This window comes from Oryctolagus cuniculus, chromosome 12 (genome assembly GCF_051225735.1).
Source record: "Oryctolagus cuniculus isolate XC-2025 breed Fujian yellow rabbit chromosome 12, ASM5122573v1, whole genome shotgun sequence".
In the NCBI taxonomy this organism is placed as follows: Eukaryota; Metazoa; Chordata; class Mammalia; order Lagomorpha; family Leporidae; genus Oryctolagus; species Oryctolagus cuniculus.
In genome coordinates, this window is record NC_142878.1 from 40,297,999 (window position 1) to 40,320,521 (window position 22,523).

At 43.0% G+C, this 22,523-nt stretch overlaps 1 protein-coding gene across 17 annotated transcripts in view; it reads right to left on the reverse strand.

Moving 5' to 3' along the window:
- Positions 1-6,077: 6,077 nt before the first annotated feature.
- PRORP (protein only RNase P catalytic subunit) overlaps positions 6,078-22,523 on the reverse strand; it is a 154,764-nt gene continuing 138,318 nt past the window's right edge. For 11 of the 17 annotated variants that reach the window (XM_070053746.2, XM_008269497.5, XM_070053748.2 and 8 more), the window contains 3 exons: positions 16,911-17,059; positions 8,459-8,654; positions 6,078-6,383 (listed from right to left, as the gene is read on the reverse strand). In XM_070053746.2, coding sequence (XP_069909847.1) covers positions 6,243-6,383; positions 8,459-8,654; positions 16,911-17,059 — 486 coding nt within the window. In that variant the 3' untranslated portion in view covers positions 6,078-6,242. Of the gene's footprint in view, positions 6,384-8,458; positions 8,655-11,350; positions 11,585-16,910; positions 17,060-22,523 lie in introns of those variants that run through there. The other 6 variants (XM_070053743.2, XM_070053741.2, XM_070053742.2 and 3 more) reach the window with 3 other exon arrangements.

Genomic DNA, 22,523 nt, shown 5'->3' on the forward strand with positions numbered 1-22,523 from the left:
CCTTGAGTGGAAGGTTTTGAGTGTACGGCTATGTGAGGCAAGTAATATTTTCGGTAGGTATATAGTAATGCCCTAACTTAAGTGGGGGGGAAAAGTTGCTTCTTTTTGTGAATTTACATTTTTACAATTCCATAATAGAGCACATGAGGGAGTGGTAGAAGACTGTAAGTACAAGGAAAAGTTTTCATTTTCTGTCAGTTGTAAAAGAAGCGTGTTTCAAAAGAGTTCACGGGGAATGATCCTTTTTTTAAAAATTGGAATATACGTACAGGAAAGTGGGCATATATAGTGTAACAACCTGATAGCAATATACTCCTCAGCTATGCAGCAGAGAACAGAAGAAAACACAGCTGTGGATTTTAGGGCATGGTCACTGAAAAGAGGAACACAAGAACCATGTAGTTCAAAGAACTAGCAACACAGCACACCTCAGGTTCCCAGTCTGGCGGAGGGACTTACTTTTCTGAAGACTTGCCATAGCCCTCTCCAGCGGCACCTGTCTCATGGCACTGGCAACTCTAGCCCATCCTGTCAGGACACCGTTCTGCTCCAGCAGAGCCAAATGGACAGAACTGTCAGGGAATTCCATTGGCACCTCTCAGGACACTGACATTCCGTTCTGATGCAGTCACAGAAAGCACAAGAAACCTCCCTAAATAATGACCTTTATTTATATGTGAACTGAACTCAAGACTTAATAATGTTCTAGTCTGGCTGAGACAGATGAGGCAATCTGATCTGGCCTCTTTTTAAAATGAATGTATTCCTCTAACATATTAGAAATTGAAGCCAAATATTTGCTTCTTGGGCTGGATTTTAAATAGCTCCAAGGAGATGAGTTGGGAACTAATTTTAATGTGGTTGAAATGAACTCTCTACATCCTCATTTTTGTCAGCAGCTACCAAAAAACCTTCACATTATTGCTATTTATAACAAATTATCATGGTTATCTTAACAACTCAATCTATTCGACAAGAGTATACTGCTGAGAGCCCTCTGGTAGCAAAACAAACTATCTTTAGCTGCCATTAGTGACTAGATAATTGTCTTCCTGCTTATTTCAATTCTCAGTTGAGAGCGAGTTGTGTCTGCAGTAGAGTCCCTGGAAGCATTCATTAGATCAAATACTGCCAACAAAGAGCAAACTTGGGTAGAGAGAACTTCAGGAAATCTTCAAACACCATAAAATGGAGATGACAAGAGAAAATGCATTTTTCAAGATTTATGACATTCACTCATCTGTGTTCTTGTCTCGTATTTTGTTTCATCCCATTCTTTCCTTTTCTTTCTAAGATTTATTTATTTATTTATTTGGAAAGCACAGTTAGAGAGAGAGAGAGAGAAAGGGAGCAACACACAGAGAGATTCCACTTACAGGTTTATTCCCCAAATGGCTGCAATGGCCAGTGCTGGGCCAGGTTGAAGCCAGGAGCCAGGATCTTCTTCAGCATCTCCCACATGGATCCAGGGACCCAAGCACGTGAGCCATCCTCTACAGCCTTCCCAGATCATCAGCAGGGAGCTGGATCGGAAGTAGAGCAGCTGGGACTCAAACTGGTGCCCATATGGGATGCCAACATTGCAGGTGGTGACTTTGCTATGCCACAGCACCAGCCATCTTGCTATTTTCTATGGCTTCCTCTTAAGAAGACCCCTGAAAGGAATTCCCTGCGCTTATGTAATCAGACAAGCAGAGCGCTGGGCACTCGCTGGGATGGGGCCGGGAGAAGCGGCTCTTCTCTCCTTTCTGCCCTTTCCAAGTGCTTTGGACTACCCTTTTTATTCACGTTCTCCTCCTGCCTCCCATGGGGCTGCTGGGCTTCAGGGCTATATAGCAGCCCCATTTCTCTCTGCCCCTCATACTTCCACTAATCTCCACCTGGGGTTGCCACTGAGCAAAGAAAAATACAGGATGTTCAGTTAAATGTAAATTTCAGATAGGCAATGAATATTTTTAGTTTAAGTATGTCTGCAATACTTGGGACATACTGACACACAGACACACAAATCTGAAAATTCAAATTTTATTGGGAGTCCTTTATTTTAACTGGCAATTCTCTCCTTCCTTGTGGGCTACAGGAGATTCCAGCTATTGCCTAGTCACTTTTACTGAGATTTGTATCTGCTTATATCCCAGTCTTGAAAGAATATCCAATTCTAAATACTGCCATTTCATAATGGTGGTCTATGTTCCCAAACTTCATTCCCACAAGGCTGACTTGGATCCTTTTTACTCTATAAATTCTGAATTGAAGTAGAATGGGCAAAATACCAGATCTGGACTCCATTTATCTTTGTCCCCAACTGCCCTGATAGTTTTGATTTTTAGCAAAAAGAGAGAAAATTCATTATGATGGACCAGAACTCAGACACCTATTGAATATACCTTTGCTTTCCATTCCTGCTTAAGAATGAAGCTATCAGGGAAGAAGAGATTTAATGTGAACACATATACGTTTTACAGTACCTGAGGGCAGCTGAAAAAAACTTAAAGAGAAAAATTAACTTATGATGAACAAGGAACATGGATAAGGCAGTTCTGATGGAGCCCTGAAAGAATAAACCCAAGCTTCTCCCTTAAGACTTTCTCATTACTGGGGCTGAGAATAGTGGGAGGAAGAGCAAGTATAAATTCAGGAGAATGCCAAAGGAAAAGCACACAGCAGTTTAAGAAATACTTTTAAGTGACAAAGTCAATGTTCTTTCAAAGCCTTCATTGTTCGAGACTGACTTCAAAGGCACACTCTCTCAACCCAGGTACTGCTTGTTAAAGAATTCCTTCTTTTCACTGTGTCTGTGACCTTGTTCAACAGGTAGCTTTTGTTTCATAAAAGTGACCAGACCATAAATGGGCAGCCAAAGTGTTTGGTACCAGCTACCTTCCTTCACAGAATTCCTTTGCTCCCAGGGTTCATCACGGCAGTGTGACTTACTGAGCACTCTACAGTGGTTTCCCAATTCCTGGAAAAAGGATATATGAACCTCAATTAATCTCAAGCAGTAGTTGTAGTTAGGGTTTTGTTTCTGAATGGCATTAGTCACAAGATGTAATTTCTCTACTAATGTGCTATGTTGGTGACCCTTTTAGGATACTAAGGCCCTTACAGAGGTACTCCCTTGTTTCTTTCCTCTCATATTTCCCTCTTAAGGGGCTAAAAATAGTTTCCAAATGTAAATATGGGAACTGCTACTATTCAGCCTGTCTGAAATTTTATGAACTACTCTAGCCTAAATCACAGTGTCCAGCAGAAGCAGAAATACTTGCCAGGGAATCATAATAGCTGGGTTATAGTTGAAACGCTATGGGCTTTGGGGAAACCTTGTCATCTTTCTGGGTCTGTTACTCATTCATCTTTAACATATGACTACACAGGGGCCAGCGCTGTGGCACAGCAAGTTAAAGCCCTGGTCTACAGTGCCAGTGTCCCATATGGGCACCAGTTCAAGTCTCAGCTACTCCACTTCTGATCCAGCTCTCTGGTGTGGCCTGGGAAAGCAGTAAAAGATGGCTCAAGTCCCTGGGTCCCTGTACCCACGTGGGCGACTTAGCTTTGAATCAGCTCAGCTCTGGCCATTGCGGCAGTTTGGGGAGTTAACCAGCGGATGGAAGACCTTTCTCTCTCTGGCTCTACCTCTCTCTGTAACTCTTTCAAATAATAATAATAATAATAATAATAATAATAATAAAAATAAAAATAAAAGATGTGACTATTGGACCTCATGCTCTTCAGGGTCCACTCTTGATCTAAAGACCTAGAATTCTTGTATCCTCTCACATCTCTATGTGCTCCTTCTTGGGAATTTGCATTAGGCTTTTAGAGGAACTTAAATTTTCTTTTAAAAAATTATTTTCCTAAAATAAGATAGAGGTGGGCATTTGGCACAGCTTGAGAGGCCCACCCCATATTAGAATAGGATTTGTATATTGGCTCTACCTCCATCCAGCTTCCTGCTAATGCACAGCCTAGAAGGCAGTAGGTTATGGCTCAAGTACTTGGGTCCCTGCCACCAATGTGGGACACCTGGATGAAGTTCTCGGCTCCTGGCTTCAGACTTGCCCAGCCCCAGCTGTTGAGGCCATTTGGGGAGTGAACCAACAGATGGAAGATCAATCTTTCTCTGTGGCTCTTTCAAATATATAAATAAATAAAACTTAAAAATAATATGATTCCTTAGAAAAGCAGTTTAGTTTACTAAAAACAAAGTTTTCCAAATATGTAGCTTATGAAATTTAGAAAATAAGCAGATTGGGTTTTATGAGAGCTTTCTGATTATCAGCATCTTTCAGTGGTTACAATTTATTGAACATTTTCCTGAAAGCTCTTTTGTATATGAGTGCAGTAGTGCTAAATCCATTGGGCAGAAGATGAAACATCTCCTTCTTGATTTTTCCAACATTGTCTCTCTGTACATAATATAATACATACCCTATTTATATACCAGTACATGGTTTTTTAAAAATAAGTTCATTGCTTATTTTATGTAATAATACATTTTTATGCTAACACACTTTTTGAGATATATTATCATAGTGTAAAAGCATCCATTTTAATTTAGTGATGACTGTTAACCCAGATCAGTGTATAGAACTCTCCATCACTCCCAGAAAGTTCTTTGGTATCCCTTTCCTCAGGCAACTCCTATTTTGATTTTTATCACCATAGATTAGTTTTCTCTGTTCCTGAACATTAAATCATACAATCAGTATGTATGGCTAAGAAAAGACCTGTCAGGGCCAGCGCTGTGGCATAGCGGGTAAAGCCACTGCCTGCAGTGCCAGCATCCCATATGGGCTCTGGTTCGAGTCCCGGCTGCTCCACTTCCAATCCAGCTCTCTGCTATGGTCTGGGAAAGCAGTGGAAGATGGCCAAAGTCCTTGGGCCCCTGCACCCACAAGGGAGACCTGGAAAAAGCTCCAGGCTCCTGGCTTCAGATCAACCCAGGTCCGGCCATTGTGACCATTTCGGGAGTGAACCAGCAGATGGAAGACCTCTCTCTCTCTCTCACTGCCTCTGCCTTTCTATAACTGTGCCTTTCAAATAAATAAATAAATCTTAAAAAAAAAACTGTCATAAGGTAGCGTAGACACGAATATTTTCAGATGAAATCAAGTGCCAGTGAGGTGTAAACTAGCTAGTGTGTAATACAGAGAGGCAACTATTAAAAGTTTACCACTTTGGTGAACTAAGTCAAATTGATTAAATAAAATCTGTATACATTTCTCAAACTGAGTGATGGAATTCACTGGTTCAAAATGCTGAGCCAAGTAGGAAGGATTACAAAATGAAGAAACAATCCTAGTCTAAAGAGAATGGGTTGCCACCTCTTCTCCAACTCAAATCATAGTGCAGTCAGTAATCAGAAGTGGCTGACAAGCCTCTGATACTGTGGCCAATTTATCACACACGACCATAAACGATTCAATGTTGTTAGGAGAACCTCAGAGATGGAAGAAGGTGTTTAGAAACAACATGAGTCTAGCTGGCGCCGCAGCTCACTAGGCTAATCCTCCGCCTTGCGGTGCTGGCACACCGGGTTCTAGTCCCGGTCGGGGCGCCGGATTCTGTCCCGGTTGCCCCTCTTCCAGTCCAGCTCTCTGCTGTGGCCAGGGAGTGCAGTGGAGGATGGCCCAAGTGCTTAGGCCCTGCACCCCATGGGAGACCAGGATAAGTACCTGGCTCCTGCCATCGGATCAGCACACTGCGCCGGCTGCAGCAGCCATTGGAGGGTGAACCAACGGCAAAGGAAGACCTTTCTCTCTGTCTGTCTCTCTCACTGTCCACTCTGCCTGTCAAAAAAATAATTAAAAAAAAAAAAAAAAAGAAACAACATGAGTGGTCCAGGGCCACGTGGACTGGTTCAGCTACTAGTGGGCCTGGAAGTTGAGGTCAGAAGTCAGTAGTAGTAGTAGCAGATGATACCAGAAGTACTCCTGTCACGCAAGTTAAGTGGGAAGCTGGCCCTATAATACAAATCCAGGCTTCACTATGCGCCGAGTTTACCAACACTGGACAAACTTCTGGAAACAAGTGTCAGAGAGAAAAATCCAAGTGGTTATGAAAATATATTGTATCTCTTTTAATTTAAAAAACATCAATTTATTGACACACAAACTCACTGGATCAAACCGTGTTAATTGAATACTTTTACCTTCAGGACAGAGGCAATGCCCTACATGAGCATCAAGTTAAGAGCTTTGATGCCAACTGGGAGGGCACCCAAACCAAAATTTACCAGGGAGTTAAGTGTCTTTATGCTTTTGGTGGAGGCAAAGCCACTTGGTTGGCACTTCATAGGAGTATCTTTTGACCAGGTCTTCATCATATGGTATGTGCCACGAGTCTCCAGTTGTCTGTACCACTGTGTCATAGCTGAGAATCCGCTGTTGAATTAAAAAGAACAAATGTGAACGGCACTAAAGGGCTCCTTAGCCATTTCTTGTTCTTTATAATAATTTCTCACTTTGCTTCAGAGGGGTATTCCTGTCTTACTTAGCACTGGATTTTCAAAGATCAGCTAACTGAAGATGAACTCTAATAGTAGAGGGCCCTTTTATTTTTTTTCTGTGAAGGTGTCATTCTTTAGGTTAAAGACTCTTAAGAATATCACATTTACAGAATATTGAATCCTTTTTTGCCTTTAGTTTTATATAAGAGAGAACAGTTTTGAACACAACAAGGTAGACAAATAGTATCATGAACTCTCATGCATCCAGTTTATAATCAACTCATAGTTAACTTACTTCATTTAAAGCCCATCCACAGGAGTCAGTGCTGTGGTGCAGCGGTTAACACCCTGGCCAGAAGCACTGGCATTCCATATGGGCGCTAGGTCAAGCCCCGGCTGCTCTGCTTCAGATCTGGCTCTCTGCTATGGCCTGGGAAGGAAGCGGAGGTGGCCCAAGTCTTTGGGCCCCTGTAACCATGTGGGAGACCCAGAGGAAGCTCCTGGTTCCTGGCTTCGGATTGGTGCAGCTCTGGCCATTGCGGCCATTTGGGGAGTGAACCATCGGATGCAGGACCTCTCTGTCTCTCCTCTCTCTATGCAATCTGACTTTCAAATAACACAAATAAATCTTTAAAAAAAAAAAAAAGCCCATCCACTTCTCTTGCCTATTCTCCAACTGTATTATTTTGAAGCAAATCTCATATTTTCAGTATAATTTTAAAACAGAGGGATTTTTTTAATCTAAGATTAATACCATTATTATATTTAAGAATTAATAATTCTTCTTCATCAAATTTCTACAATTTACGTTTTCCCAATTATTATGTATGTGTGTATATTTTTATTTATGGTTTCTTTGTTTGAAAAGGAATTGAAATAAAGTTATTACATTGGGACAGGTTGAAATATTGCTTAACTGCCTTTTAATCAAGAACTTCTTTTTTCATCTCTACTTTTCTTTTTTTATTGTTTTTGAGAAAAACAGGCCAGATGTTCTATGTCATAAGCCATATTTTGCTGACAATCTCTGTGGTATCATTTTATAACAAACAGTAAAGTGAGGGGCCAGCGCTGTGTAGTGGGTAAAGCCACTGCCTGCAGTGCCAGCATCCCATATGGGTGCCAGCTCAAGTCCTAGCTGCTCCACTTCTGATCCAGCTCTCTATTATGGCCTGGGAAAGCAGTAGAAGATGGCCCACGATCTTGGGCCCCTGGACCTAGGTGGGAGACCATGAAGAAGCTCCTGGCTCCTGAATGGCCCAATTCTGGCTGTTGAGGCCATTTGAGAAGCGAACCAGCAGATGGAAGATCTCTCTCTCTCTCTGTCTCTGCCTCTCTGTAACTCTGCTTTCAAATAAATAAATAAATAAATAAGTCTAAAAAAAAACCCAGTAAAGTGAAATATGAGAAGTCATAATTGATGATATAATTGGGGTCACAACTGATGACATCTCAGGTGTTTTCCCTATGGCCATTAGTTTGGGGTTGACCTATGAAAACTTCTGCTCTAGAAGACTCTTGGTTTCTAGGAACTGGCTACCATCAAATGTCACACTGAAACTGAGATAAATCAAGTATTCAGAGCCTTCAGCTAGTTTCAACATTCTTTTAGCCATGCTATATTCTTCCTATACTTGTGACTCAGTTTACAGTACATAGAGGGGACCGGCGTTGTGGCGTAGCAGGTAAAGCCACTGCTCGCAGTGCCGGCATCCCACATGGGCACTAGTTCGCATCCTGGCTGCTCCACTCCCAATCCAGCTCTCTGCTATGTCCTGGGAAAGCCAGTAGAAGATGGCCCACGTGGGAGACCTGGAGGAAGCTCCTGGCTCCTGGCTTCGGATCGGCCAGCTCCAGCCATTGTGGCCATTTGGGGAGTGAACCAGCAGATGGAAGACCTCTCTCAGCCTCTGCCTCTTCTTCTCTGTGTAACTCTGCCTTTCAAATAAATAAATAAATCTTTGAGAAAAAAAGAAACTTGATTTTAAAAAAAGAGGACAGATACCATACCTGAAAAGTTATTTTTGATGCTGGAAACCTATTCATAATTGCCAGCTGATGTCCCTGCTGCCACTTAAAGAACAGGCGTTGGGTTTTGGCATCAGGCAGACAGGCCTTGTGGTCCCGCATCAGGTCTTTTGTGATAAACTTGCAGTGATTTCCTGAGTGCAGCGTAGCATAGAGAAGGAATGGGTCATCCTCCGAGCTGAATCAGGCATAAGAAAGGACACGATCAAGCTCACCCAAAGAGGCAGGGAACAGCCTTTCACTGTGCGTCTTATTTTCCTGCTTTCCCAGAATGCCTCTGATCTCTTCAGCACCCTGAGCTCAGTGATACTTATGAACCTGCTAGAATTTCTCAGCCAGTGGTGATGGCACAGACAGCAAACTGAGGGGAAGGGCATGCGTGGATCTCCGACAGCTCACAGGGCACTCCCGCTAAACATTTGTGTAAGTCTAGCAACAGTGTTTTCTTCACACTCAAAAATTGGCTCACTGTGGGTGTTTTTCCTGTTTGCCTTGTTCATCACAGAGTACACTCGCTTTCTCTTTCTTCACCCAAATTCAAGAAACAGCCAAGAGACTACTAGGGAAGGATGACACTTTCTGGAAAACTGCCACGTAACTGCCGGCCCCTACAGCTGAAACTGGTATCTCAAAGCAGCGTGCAAGCAGCACATAAAAGGCCTTCCAGCTTTCCGAGGAGCAATGACTCGGTCTCCAACAGACCCTGACCCTCTGCCATTTCAGTATATGCCCTATAAAAACAGCAGTAACTTCCTTGGCTCAGGAAATTGAGGTCTCTACACGTGACCTACAAGGGCATTTCAAAAGCTTGTGAAAAACAGAATTAAAATGTTAATTCTGGTGCAAAAAGTTTTGAAACCCATGCAGATTTTTCAAAATGTGCATTTCCCATGATCTTTTAGAAGACCACTTAGTATTTGCCTTGATTCAAATGACCCAAAGTAGGACCATTTAAAGTTCACTTTACAGATTAAACTATTTCAAGTGAAATGATAAAATGACTGGAATTTGCCTTAAAAATCTACAGGAAAAAAGAGAATAAAAAAGAAAATGATAATGTAGGAGTTTATACAGGACAAGGTTAGCAAAATTATAACTGTTGGAACTGGATGACAGTTACATGGATTAATTATACTTTCTCTCTGTTTTGGAGAAGGAGGGGAAGAGAACTGGACCCCTTTCCCTTATAAGCTCCAGTCTGAATACAGACTGCCCGCTCAGCACTCAGCTCTCTGCTGAGCCACCTGCCTGGCCTGCCAGGTGGATTCTCTCCATTTAACCATGTAACCTTGCTCTCCCCAGTCTGGGTGACTGGGCACTCTCTCAGATTCTGTCCCATCCATTCTGACAGATGCCCTACCTCAATAAACCTTGCTATCTCGCTTACAAAAAATAAATAAATAGGCCGGTGCCACGGCTCACTAGGCTAATCCTCTGCCTGCGGCGCTGGCACACCGGGTTCTAGTCCCAGTTGGGGCGCCGGATTCTGTCCCGGTTGCTCCTCTTCCAGTCCAGCTCTCTGCTGTGGCCTGGGAGTGCAGTGGAGGACGGCCCAAGTCCTTGGGCCCCGCACCCACATGGGAGACCAGGAGAAGCACCTGGATCCTGGCTTCAGATCGGCGCAGCACGCCGCCGGAGTGGCCATTGGAGGGTGAACCAATGGAAAAGGAAGACCTTTCTCTCTGTCTCTCTCACTGTCTACTCTGCCTGTCAAAAATAAATAAATAAATAAATAAATAAATATATATATATAAATAGGCTTCTTTGGCACATTAGTAGAAAACAGAGTTAATGTTAGAAATTTAAATTTTCAAATCCAAAGCCATACAAGGTCAGTAAATCAGTTTTTACCACTGAGCTTGGAAATAGCTGATGTAAAAAATACAGGTCTTGGGGCCAGCGCTGTTGCTTAGCAGGTTAAGCCACCGCCTGCAATGCCAGCATCCCATATGGGCGCGAGTTTGAGTTATGGCTGCTCCACTTCTGATCCAGTTCCTTGCTAATGCTCCTGGGAAAGCAGTGGAAGATGGCCCTAGGACCTATATAGGAGACCCAGAAGAAGCTCTTAGCTTTGGCTTGAAAGTTCTCTCTGTATATTTCTCCCTCTCTGCATTTCAAATAAATAAAATAAATCTTAAAAAGAAAAATAAATAAATACTGGCTTCAAAACAAGAGTGAGACGAATTTTCAACAGGATTTAAAAAAAAAAGATTTATGCCTGTAATGATTTGGGCTGGGCAAGTCTGAAGCCAGGAGCCTAGAATTCCATCTGGATATCCCATATGAGTGGCAAGTTCCCAAGTACTTGAGCCATCATCTGTTGCTTCCTCAGGTGCATCAGCAGAGAGCTGGATCAGAACTGGAGTAGTGATGTGGGATGCTGGTGTGGCAAGCAGTGGCTTAACCTGCTATGTCACAACACTGGCACTTCCAACAGGCTTCTTGATGAAACCATTTGCTTTTATCCAATTCTTCTATGTAAGAAAAATAATGATGATGAAAACAACTAATATATGTTTTCCATGTATTTTACGCTGTACCATGAGTTTTACATGCACTATTTACAAATATTATCTCATTTAATCTTCTTAATAATACTGTGAGGGTTATATAAGAAAGGAGGATACAGAGAAGGGGCACATCTTTCCCAGACAGGAAGTGGCAGAACAATGATTTGAACCTGGGGAGACTAATTCCCAAGCCTGTACTCCTAATGTCTACCCAATACTGCCTAAAGTAACTCTATGAAAAACACTAAGTCATTTACTCTTGGAGAAATGGAAGCACTTCCTTCCAGCTAAAGACAAAAGGGATTTGGTTTGGGATCTGGATTTGGGGTTAGCCTCCTGCTTCATGCATTGAGAGCCATTTTACCTCTTTAATAAATGGGGGATGGGGCCGGCATTCTGTAGTGAGTAAAGCTGCTGACATCCCATATTGCTGCTGGTTTGAGTCCAAGCTGCTCCATTTCCAATCCAGCTCCCACATGGGGGATCCAGATGGAGTTTCAGGCTCCCTGCTTCTGGCTGGCCCAGCCTTGGCCATAGTGGTCACTGGGGAAGTAAACCAGCAGACAGAAGAACTCCTTCTCTCTGACCCTCTGTAAGTCTGTATTTCAAATAAATAAATTTATTTTATTTTTTTCAAAGAAACTTTTATTTAAGGAATACAAAGTTCATGCATTTCATAAATACAACTTTAGAAATATAGTGATTCTTCCCACTGTACCCGCCCTCCCACCCACACTCCCACCCCTCTTCCTCCTCCCTTTCCTATTCCTATTCTTATTTTTTAACCAAGATCTATTTTCTTTAAGTTTTTTTTTTTTATTTTATTTTTTGACAGGCAGAGTGGACAGTGAGAGAGAGAGACAGAGAGAAAGGTCTTCCTTTGCCGTTGGTTCACCCTCCAAAGGCCGCCGTGGCCTGCGCACTGCAGTCAGCGCACCACGCCTATCCGAAGGCAGGAGCCAGGTGCTTATCCTGTTCTCCCATGGGGTGCAGGGCCCAAGTACTTGGGCCATCCTGCACTGCATTCCCGGGCCACAGCAGAGAGCTGGACTGGAAGAGGGGCAACCGGGACAGAATCCGGCGCCCCGACTGGAACTAGAACCCGGTGTGCCGGCGCCGCAAGGTGGAGGATTAGCCTATTGAGCCGCGGCTCTTGCCCCCAAGATCTATTTTCAATTAACATTTTTTGGTAGAAAAATGGAATTAATAGTTTATTTTTCTTTCTTTTTTTTTTTTTTTGACAGGCAGAGTGGACAGTGAGAGACAGAGAGAAAGGTCTTCCTTTGCCATTGGTTCACCCTCCAATGGCGGCCGCGGCCAGTGCGCTGCGGCCGGCGCACCACGCTGATTCGATGGCAGGAGCCAGGAGCCAGGTGCTTTTCCTGGTCTCCCATGGGGTGCAGGGCCCAAGCACCTGGGCCATCCTCCACTGCACTCCCTGACCACAGCAGAGAGCTGGCCTGGAAGAGGGGCAACCGGGACAGAATCCGGCGCCCCGACCGGGACTAGAACCCGGTGTGCCAGTGCCGCTAGGCGGAGGATTAGCCTAGTGAGCCGCGGCGCCGGCCTGAATTAATAGTTTATTTTACTAAAACTTTATCTCTACTTAGTGTAGGGTTAATTTATGACTACAAAATTAACTGAAAATTACCTCTATAAAACAGAATGGGAAAGGGAGGAGGAGGAGGAATATGGGTGAGAGTATGGGTAGAGGGAAGTAGGGGGGGGAAGAATCACCATGTTCCCAAATTTGCACATATTAAATGCATTTTTTTTGACAGGCAGAGTGGACAGTGAGAGAGAGAGACAGAGAGAAAGGTCTTCCTTTGCCGTTGGTTCACCCTCCAATGGCCGCCGTGGCCAGCGCGCTGCGGCCGGCGCACCGCGCTGATCCGATGGCAGGAGCCAGGAGCCAGGTGCTTTTCCTGGTCTCCCATGGGGTGCAGGGCCCAAGCACTTGGGCCATCCTCCACTGCACTCCCTGGCCACAGCAGAGAGCTGGACTGGAAGAGGGGCAACCGGGACAGAATCCGGCGCCCCGACCGGGACTAGAACCCGGTGTGCCGGCGCCGCAAGGTGGAAGATTAGCCTAGTGAGCCGCGGCGCCGGCCTGCACATATTAAATGCATGAAGTTTGTATTCCTCAAATAGAATTTGAAACAATTCACTGAATTTTTTTAGAAATCCATGAATAGTTTTTTTCCTAACATTCATTTTCCGTGAATGCTTTGAAGACCCCCTATATATTATTCATAGTTTGATTAAAATATTTTTTTCTATAATAAATTTGTGATGGTCTAAAAACAAAACACCAAGTCTATACAGGAGGACAAAGTCAATCCTAAAATTACTGTTTAGTCATCTCTTTTAAAATACCAGAAAACAGAAACAGAAAGGATAAAACTAAAACGAAATAAAAATACAGTAGATTAATCCTTTATCAGTTGCATAGTTTGCAAATAATTTCTCCCATTCTGTTGGCTGCCTCTTCACTTTACTCAGTGATTCTTTTGCAGTGCAGAAGTTTCTCAATTTGATGTAATCCCATCTGTCAATTTTGGCTTTGAATGCCTGTGCATCTGGGGTCTTTTCTAAGAACTCTTTGCCTATGCCAATGTCTTGCAGGGTTTTTCCAATGTTCTCTAATAATTTGATGGTATCAGGTCAAAGATTTAGGTCTTTAATCCATTTTGAGTGGATTTTTGTTTAAGGTGTAAGGTAGGGGTCTTGTTTCTCTTTTGATTTCTTCAATGACCCACTATCCATTCAGGAGCATGTTGCTCAGTATCCATGTGTTTACATATATGCTAGAGATTCTTGAGTTGTTGATTTCCAGCTTCATTCCATTGGGGTCAGAGAAGATGCATGGTATGATGTCGGTTTTTTTTTTTTTTTTTTAATTTTCTGAGACTTGCTTTATGACATGGCATGTGTTCTATTCTAGAGAAAGTTTCATGCACTGTGAGAAGAATGTGTATTCTGCATCTGTAGGATGAAAAGTTCCATAGATATCCGCTAGGTTCATTTGGTCTATAGTGTTGGCTAACTCTATTGTTTCCTTGCTGATTTTCTGTTTACTATGTTCTGTGTATAGCACATCCTTAAGCATCTTATGTAAGGCTGGATGGGTGGTGATGAATTCTTTCAATTTCTGTTTGTTATGGAAGGTATTTATTTAACTTTCATTCAAAAACAAGAGCTTTGTAGGGTACAGTATCTGGGTTGACAGTTTTTTTCTCTTAAGACTTGGAATATATCTTGCCATTCTCTCATAGCCTGCAGGATTTCTGATGAAAAGTCAGCTGTGAGTCTAACTGGAGATCCTCTGAAAGTAATCACATTTCTCTTGTGCATATTTGAGAATCTTTTCTTTATGTTTTACTGTGGAGAGTTTGACTACAACATTTTGTGAAGATCTTTTCTGGTCCTGTCTATTAGGAGTTCTATGTGCTTCCTCTACTTGGACATCCCTTTCTTTCTCCAAATTAGAAAGTTTTCTGTAATTATTTCACTAAAAAGGCCTTCAAATTCATTCTCTCTTTCCACACCTTCAGGAACTCCTGAGACCTGTATGTTGGGTAGTTTGATAGCATCCCATAGATCTCTAACACTGCTTTTTAGTTTCTAATTTCTTTCTTGGTCTGATATAAGATTTCCAGAGATTTGTCTTCTAGCTCAGATATTCTTTCTTCTGCTTCATTGAGTCTGTTCTTAAGGGTTTCTACTGCATTTTTTATTTGTTCTACTGAATTCTTCATTTCCAATATTTCATTTTGATTTCTCTTTAAAATCTCAATTTCATGGGCAAAATTTTCATTCATGTCATATACGGATTTCTTTAGTTTATGAATTTGCTTCTGATTATTTCTAAGTAATCCTACAATCAATTTTTTGAATTCCATTCCTGGCATTTCTTTCTTTTTTTAAAAAAAGATTTATTTATTTATTTGAAAGGCAGAGTTAGAGAGAGAGAGAGAGAGAGAGGTCTTCCATCTGTGGTTCACTCCCCAAAAGGCCAGAGCTGTGCCAATCCGAACCTAGGAGCAGGAGCTTCTTCAGAGTCTCCCACACAGGTGCAGGGACCCAAGGACTTGGGCCATCTTGTACTGCTTTCCCAGCCAACGCAGGGAGCTGGATCAGAAGTGGAGCAGTTGGGACTTGAACCAAGACTCATTTGGATGCTGGCACTGCAGGTGGTGGCTTTACCGCTATGCCACAGTACAGGTCCCTCTGGAAATTCTTCAATCTCTTCATCTTCATATTCTAGTATTGAAGTGTTGTATTTTTTGGGGGGTGTCAGTTGTCTTCCTCATTCTTGTTTCTTGAACTGTTGTGTTTATTATTAGGCATTTTGTGGTGATGCTCTCCCCCTACTCTTATGATGGCTTTTATCTTTGAACTATGACTCTGTGGCTTAGTGGATTGTCTGTTCTTTCAACTTCTCTCCTCAAAGGAGACCAATGCCTGGGCGCTAGCCCCAGTGCACATAATTTTCATCCATGCTTCCACAAGAACCACACAAAGGATCTGTGCAACCCATGCAGTCCTTGGTGTGAACACAGATCCTGCAGCAATGACCCTCACCAGGGAATCAGGGAGTCTTGAGTCTGTGGAACTGCCCACAGTGACTGCCCAAAGTCCAAGCCACACCCTGTGCCTTTCCACACAGCCATAGTTTTTTCAGAGTCCTAGCACACAAGGCTCCCACAGTCACAAGCACCCAGCCTCTTCTCAATTCTCTTGGCCAGACTCAGGCATCTCCTCTTGGATGGTTGTTGGGTGAGTGGACATGAGCGGGCACGGCTGCTATCTATGCCCAAAATGGCACCCACCATCTCTCAGAGAGAGAGAAATGTGCCCCCCCTCCCTCTATTTTGGCAGGTATACTGTCCCCCACAGGGCTCCCAGTGGACCCAAGCCAGGCTCTTCCTGCAGCTTTGTCTCCAGTAGCTTTATCTGCTACAATCTGGTCTAACCTCATTCCAAAGCTTGTGCTGACGATCTTGGCTGCCGGGGTACTGAGTTGTGCACGTTCATACCCTCCATGTAGGTCCACAGTGTCCCTCTAATTTGAGTGGAGTTTCCTCTGTTGTTTTCTCCATAACTCTTCCCTGTAATTATATTCTGTCCACTTTTTAAAACTATCTTCCCCTAGACTAGAGCAATAAGCTCCTTCCCTCTTCTGCCATCTTTTACTTTTCCCCAAATAAATCTATTTTAAAAATAGGATTAGCCTATTAGGATGGAGCCGCATGACAAAATAATAGTGGCTTTATAAGGAACAACACAGACACACACAGCCCTCTTGCCATGTTACGTACTGTGCTACCTTGGGGGGCTCTGTTAGCAAGAACAGTTTCCAGGCACTGAATCAGTGGGACTGCTGGATCTTGAATCATGATCCTCCAAAATTATAAGCTGAAATAAACCTCGTGGGAGCCAGCATTGTGGCACAGTGGGTTAAGCTGTCTGTGCAATGCTGGCATCCTATAATGGAGTGCTGGTTTGAGTTGCAACTGCTCCGTTTCCAATCCAGCTTCCTGGCAGTGAAAAACGGTCCAAGTACTTGGGCCTCTGCCACCTACATGGCAGACCAGGATGGAATTCCTATCTCCTGGCTTCAGTCTGGCCCAGACTTGGCTGTTGTGGACATTTAGGGAGTGAAGCAACAGACAAAAGTTCTCTAACTCTCTCTGCCACTCTGTCTTTCAAATAAACAGATAAATAAACAGATATTTAGAAGAATGAAATATGCCGCTTTCCTTCATAAGTAGCCTTTCCTAGCTATTTTGCTTTAAGAACAAGAAGTCAACTACTACAGTTGTGTACAATACATACACATATTTTTAAAATGTCAAAAGTAGGTAGCTAATAAGCAGATGACTGGAATGCAGTAAAATCTACTCGATACTACTAATACTTACATGTCATCAGCAAAAAAACAGCTGGCTTGCTTTCGTATTTTTTCCATCTCATCCTTTGTCCACCGGGAACGCTGTGTTAGCATGTGCTTCCGGCCTAGGACCAGCAATCGCAGATTCTGCTTGGCTAGCTGGGAGACTACGCCCAAGAGCTAGAAAACACAAAGCCAACACCCAAGAGGGTCAAGGGAAAAATCTCAAACAAGTAGAGTGATTCTTCTAGCTGGTCACCTCAGTGGTACTCTTTACTTTTTCCTGGTAAGGGGTGAGAAAACAGTCCTTTTTCATCTTTGAAAGCCTTTCCCTATTACAAAGTAATACGTGACATCTGCTTGCGGGTCATGCTGCATTGGGAAGGAGGGTTTTTGAAGCATAGACTACCTGCCCCAAGTGCTTGCAATGGACAGGGCTATAGCCAGGAGCTGGGAATACAATCTAGGTCTCCCGTCTGGTGGCAAGGACCTAATTACCTCCACTATCAACATTGCCTCCAAGGGGCTGCATTGGTGAGAGGCTGGAATTAGGAGCTAAGGCCAGAAATCAAATCCAAATATTCTGTGGTAGAACTTGAGTATCTTAACTGCAAGGCCAAATACCTGCTTCAGGTATTAATTTTAGACTAGCTTTCTCTTATTCATAATTTCTCCCCAAATACATTTTTAGGACATTATTTCAAATTTTTAAATCAAAATTCATTCATTTACTAGGTTAGTTCTGAGACACTGTATTAGCACTTGTTATGCCTAATATACATGCAGACTCTGAGAATCTAATACTGAATTAGCAAAGGCTGGATGTTTTAATATCCTAATATTACTAATCTTATTTTAGGAAGGAGTAGTTGGTTTGATTATCTCTAATAACTATTTCTAGATTTGTGCACTGAATAGGAGCTAATACTCAAGCAGAGTATTGGGGTCATTACACTGATGTGTAATACTCTGCTTGAGTATTAGCTCCTATTCAGTGCACAAATTACATTGATGTAAATGTAATGACCCCAAAGTAGCTTTACAGTTAGCAAAATATAGTTATTTCCTCCAAAGATAGAAATAGTGGCTTGGCTATACATTCAACATCTATTTCCTAGGCCTATTTTCTATGTGTAAGGCAAATGGGAGTTATCATATCCTGTAAAATTATAAAAAATCTGGTACCTGCCTTTAGAAAATAAGTATCTAATGTTTTTTGTTAATTAACTATCAAGCCTAGGAAAATAAATATGCTGGCTCTACATATATTCAGTGTTTAGTAAATACTTTTTGGTTGCTAAAAAGGATATGCCCAGTATCTGTTTTTACGCATCATAAAAATAGCTCATATGAAACATGAAAAATATAAAATATGAACTAGAAGAAAGATTGAAAAAACAAACTAACCACTCATAATTCATTCTCAAAAGACTGTCAATATGGATTTACTACTCTTTAGTCTATGCATTTTATATACTCTTATAAACCATTATTTTAAAAATTGGGCTAGTCATCAAAAATAAACATTTGTACTGAAGAAGTCTGATTCATAAATTAAAACAGCTCAAAAGACATTAAAAGTTTATTTCTTTCAAGATGCAGTTAATTCCTTTTTTAAAAAGTTAATCTGAGGTTACAGACTGTTTTATTTTTAAGATTTATTTATTTGAAAGTCAGAATTACACACAGAGAAAAGGAGAGGCAGAGAAAGAGGTTTTCCATCCATTGGTTCATTCTTCAGATAGCTGCAATGGCTGGAACTAGGAGCCAGGAGCTTCTTCGGGGTCTCCCACGTGGTTGCAGGGACCCAAGGACTTGGACCATCTTCTACTGCTTTCCCAGGCCACAGCAGAGAGCTGGATAGGAAGTGGAGAAGCTGGTACTCAAACCAGTGCCCATATGGATGCTGCCACTGCAGGTGGTGGCTTTAACCACTAAAACACGGTGCCATTTTCAATAAGCCCAGATATAAAATGGCAATTCCCATTCATAAATAGGAATTGTAATTACTTTCTTTTATTTCCATATGAATCTTCACAAAGGTATTGTAAAAACAACAAAAAACTCAAACAGCAACAATTTTATACAGTGTTTGCTTGAGCTCCCGTGCAAGTGGAAAATTGTAGTTTAAAGAAAAACACATTCACAGCTACATCCTGGTTTAGGTGAATGGCCTTGAGCTTAATAAAATTAAGCTAAAAGGCCGGCACCGCAGCTCAATAGGCTAATCCTCCGCCTGCGGCGCCGGCACACTGGGTTCTAATCCCGGTCGGGGCGCTGGTTCTGTCCCGGTTGCCCCTCTTCCAGGCCAGCTCTCTGCTGTGGCCCGGGAGTGCAGTGGAGGATGGCCCAAGGACGTGGGCCCTGCACCCACATGGGAGACCAGGAGAAGCACCTGGCTCCTGGCTTCGGATCAGCGTGGTGCACCGGCCGCAGCGGCCATTGGAGGGTGAACCAACGGAAAAGGAAGACCTTTCTCTCTGTCTCTCTCTCACTGTCCACTCTGCCTGTTTATTTTTTTTTTCTTATTTTTTTTATCTTTTATTTAATGAATATAAATTTCCAAAGTACGACTCATGGGTTACAATGGCTTCCCCCCGCATACCGTCCCTCCCACCCACAACCCTCCCCTTTCCCACTCCCTCTCCCCTTCCATTCACATCAAGATTCATTTTCGATTATCTTAATATACAGAAGATCAGCTTAGTATACCTTAAGTAAGGATTTCAACAGTTTGCTCTCACACAGAAACATAAAGTGAAAAATAATAGATGATTTTTTTTAAATGATGATGAAATCAGATCAGACCTATTGTCATGTTTAATCCCAGTGAGAGTCAAGTTGGGAATTGATAATTTCTTTCTTTTTTTTTTTTTTTTTTTAACAGAGGATCAGTTTAGTATGCATTAAGTAAGGATTTCAACAGTTTGCACCCCCATAGAAACACAAAGTGAAATATATTGTTTGAGTACTCGTTATAGCATTAAGCCTCAGTGTACAGCACATTAAGGACAGAGATCCTACATGAGGAGTAAGTGCACAGTGACTCCTGTTGTTGACTTTACAAATTGACACTCCTGTTTATGGCATCAGTAATCTCCCTATGCACCAGTCATGAGCTTCCAAGGCTATGGAAGCCCCTTGAGTTCTCCGACTCTTATCTTGTTTAGACAAGGTCATAGTCAAAGTGGAGGTTCTCTCCTCCCTTCAGAGAAAGGCACCTCCCTCTTTGAAGACCTGTTCTTTCCACTGGGATCTCACTCACAGAGATCTTTTGCCAGAGTGTCTTGGCTTTCCATGCCTGAAATACTCTCATGGGCTTTTCAGCCAGATCCGAGTGCCTTTAGGGCTGATTCTGAGGCCAGAGTGCTATTTAGGACATCCGCCATTCTATGAGTCTGCTGAGTATCTCACTTCCCATGTTGGATCACTCTCCCCTTTATTTATTCTATCGGTTAGTGTTAGCAGATACTAGACTTGTTTATGTGCTCCCTTTGACTCTTAGTCCTTTCATTATGATCAATTGTGAACTGAAATTGATCACTTGGAATAGTGAGATGGCATTGGCACATGCCACCTTGATGGGATTGAATTGGAATCCCCTGGTATGTTTCCAACTCTACCAATTGGGGTAAGTCAGCTTGAGCATGTTTAAAAAAAAAAAAAAAAAAGATTAAGCTAAAGCTGGGGGTTGGGGGCAAGAAAGCTCAAAAACCCTTAGTTTGAGCCATTCTGGACAGCATCTTGTGGCTTAAAGAGTTTTATTAGCTGGGAAATGGATCAAATGTACGTCACCACATCTCTCCCATTAAGAACAACTAAACACCAGTACAACTAAAAACCCTGCGTATCATATTTAAAATAAATATAAGATTGAGGCTGGCATTGTGGTACACTGTGGTGCAGCAGGTTAAGCTGTGGACTGCTGTGCCAGCATCCCAAATGGGCACCCAGCTGTTCCACTTCCAATCCAGCTCCCTGCTAATAAGCCTGGGAAAGCAGCAGCAGATGACCCAAGTTCCTGGGCCCCTGTATCCACGTGGAAGACCTGGAAGAAGCTCCTGGCTCCTGGCTTTGGCCTGGCGTAGCCCGGGTCATTGCAGCGATTTTTGGTTGTGAACCAATGGGTAGAAAATCTCTCTCCCTGTCTTTCCTTCTCTCTCTGTAACACTGTCTTTAAAAAAAGTAAAAATAAGGCCGGCGCCGCGGCTCACTAGGCTAACCCTCTGCCTTGCGGCACCAGCACACCGGGTTCTAGTCCCGGTCGGGGCGCCGGATTCTGTCCCGGTTGCCCCTCTTTCAGGCCAGCTCTCTGCTGTGGCCAGGGAGTGCAGTGGAGGATGGCCCAGGTGCTTGGGCCCTGCACCCCATGGGAGACCAGGAAAAGCACCTGGCTCCTGGCTCCTGCCATCGGATCAGCGCGGTGCACCGGCCGCAGCGCGCCGGCCTTGGCGGCCATTGGAGGGTGAACCAACGGCAAAGGAAGACCTTTCTCTCTGTCTCTCTCTCTCTCACTGTCCACTCTGCCTGTCAAAAAAAAAAAAAAAAAAAAAAAAAAAAAAAAGTAAAAATAAAATAAAATAAATATAGGATAACTGGAAAGTATAGGAAAACAGGCAAACTGGCTAGAGGCCTCAGGACACGAGGAATGACATAGTGATGAGTTCCTTGGGTTTTCTTTTGCCTCCTATATCTCATACTTAGAGCTGAAGGAACTGTCAATGTGGAAATGCCAATAAATGCAGACAAAGCCCAACATGTCAAAGGACCAGGAAAGAGGCTCTCCTGACATAGAGAAAACTTGGTAAAATAAGAACACCAATAGACTATGATGTTTTATATATATGAGTATATGTATGTTAAACCTAGATTGCTATACAAGGGGCCAGCGCTGTGGCATACTGGGTAAAGCCGCCACCTGCAGTGCCAGCATCCCATATGGGTGCCGGTTTGAGTCCTGGCTGCTCTATTTCTGATCCAGCTCTCTGTTATAGCCTGGGAAAGCAGCAGAAGATGGCCCGAGTCCTTGGGCCCCTGCACCCACGTGGGAGACCAGAAAGAAGCTCCTGGCTTCAGATTGGCAAAGCTCCAGCCATTGCAACCAACTGGGGAGTGAACCAGTAGATGGAATATCTCTTAAGATCTCTCTCTCTGCCTCTCCTTCTCTGTGTAATTCTTTCAAATGAATAAATAAACCATTTAAAAAATGGTATACAAAAGAGATATACCCAAAATATCATAAATCTTTAAAAATTCACAGTAGAGAAATAAAAATGGAGATTTAAGAAGTGTTCAAGGCCGCTGCCGCGGCTCACTAGGCTAATCCTCCTCCTGCGGCGCGGCGCCGGCACCCCGGGTTCTAGTTCCAGTTGAGGTGCCGGATTCTGTCCCGGTTGCTCCTCTTCCAGTCTAGCTCTCTGCTGTGGCCAGGGAAGGCAGTGGAGGATGGTCCAAGTGCTTGGGCCCTGCACCCGCATGGGAGACCAGGAGGAAGTACCTGGCTCCTGGTTTTGGATCGGTGCAGTGCTGGCCATAGCGGCCATTTAGGGGGTGAACCAACAGAAGGAAGAGCTTTCTCCTTTCTGTCTGTCCAAAAAAAAAAAAAAAAAAAAAAAATCTAAGAAAAGAAATGTTCAAGTAGTCC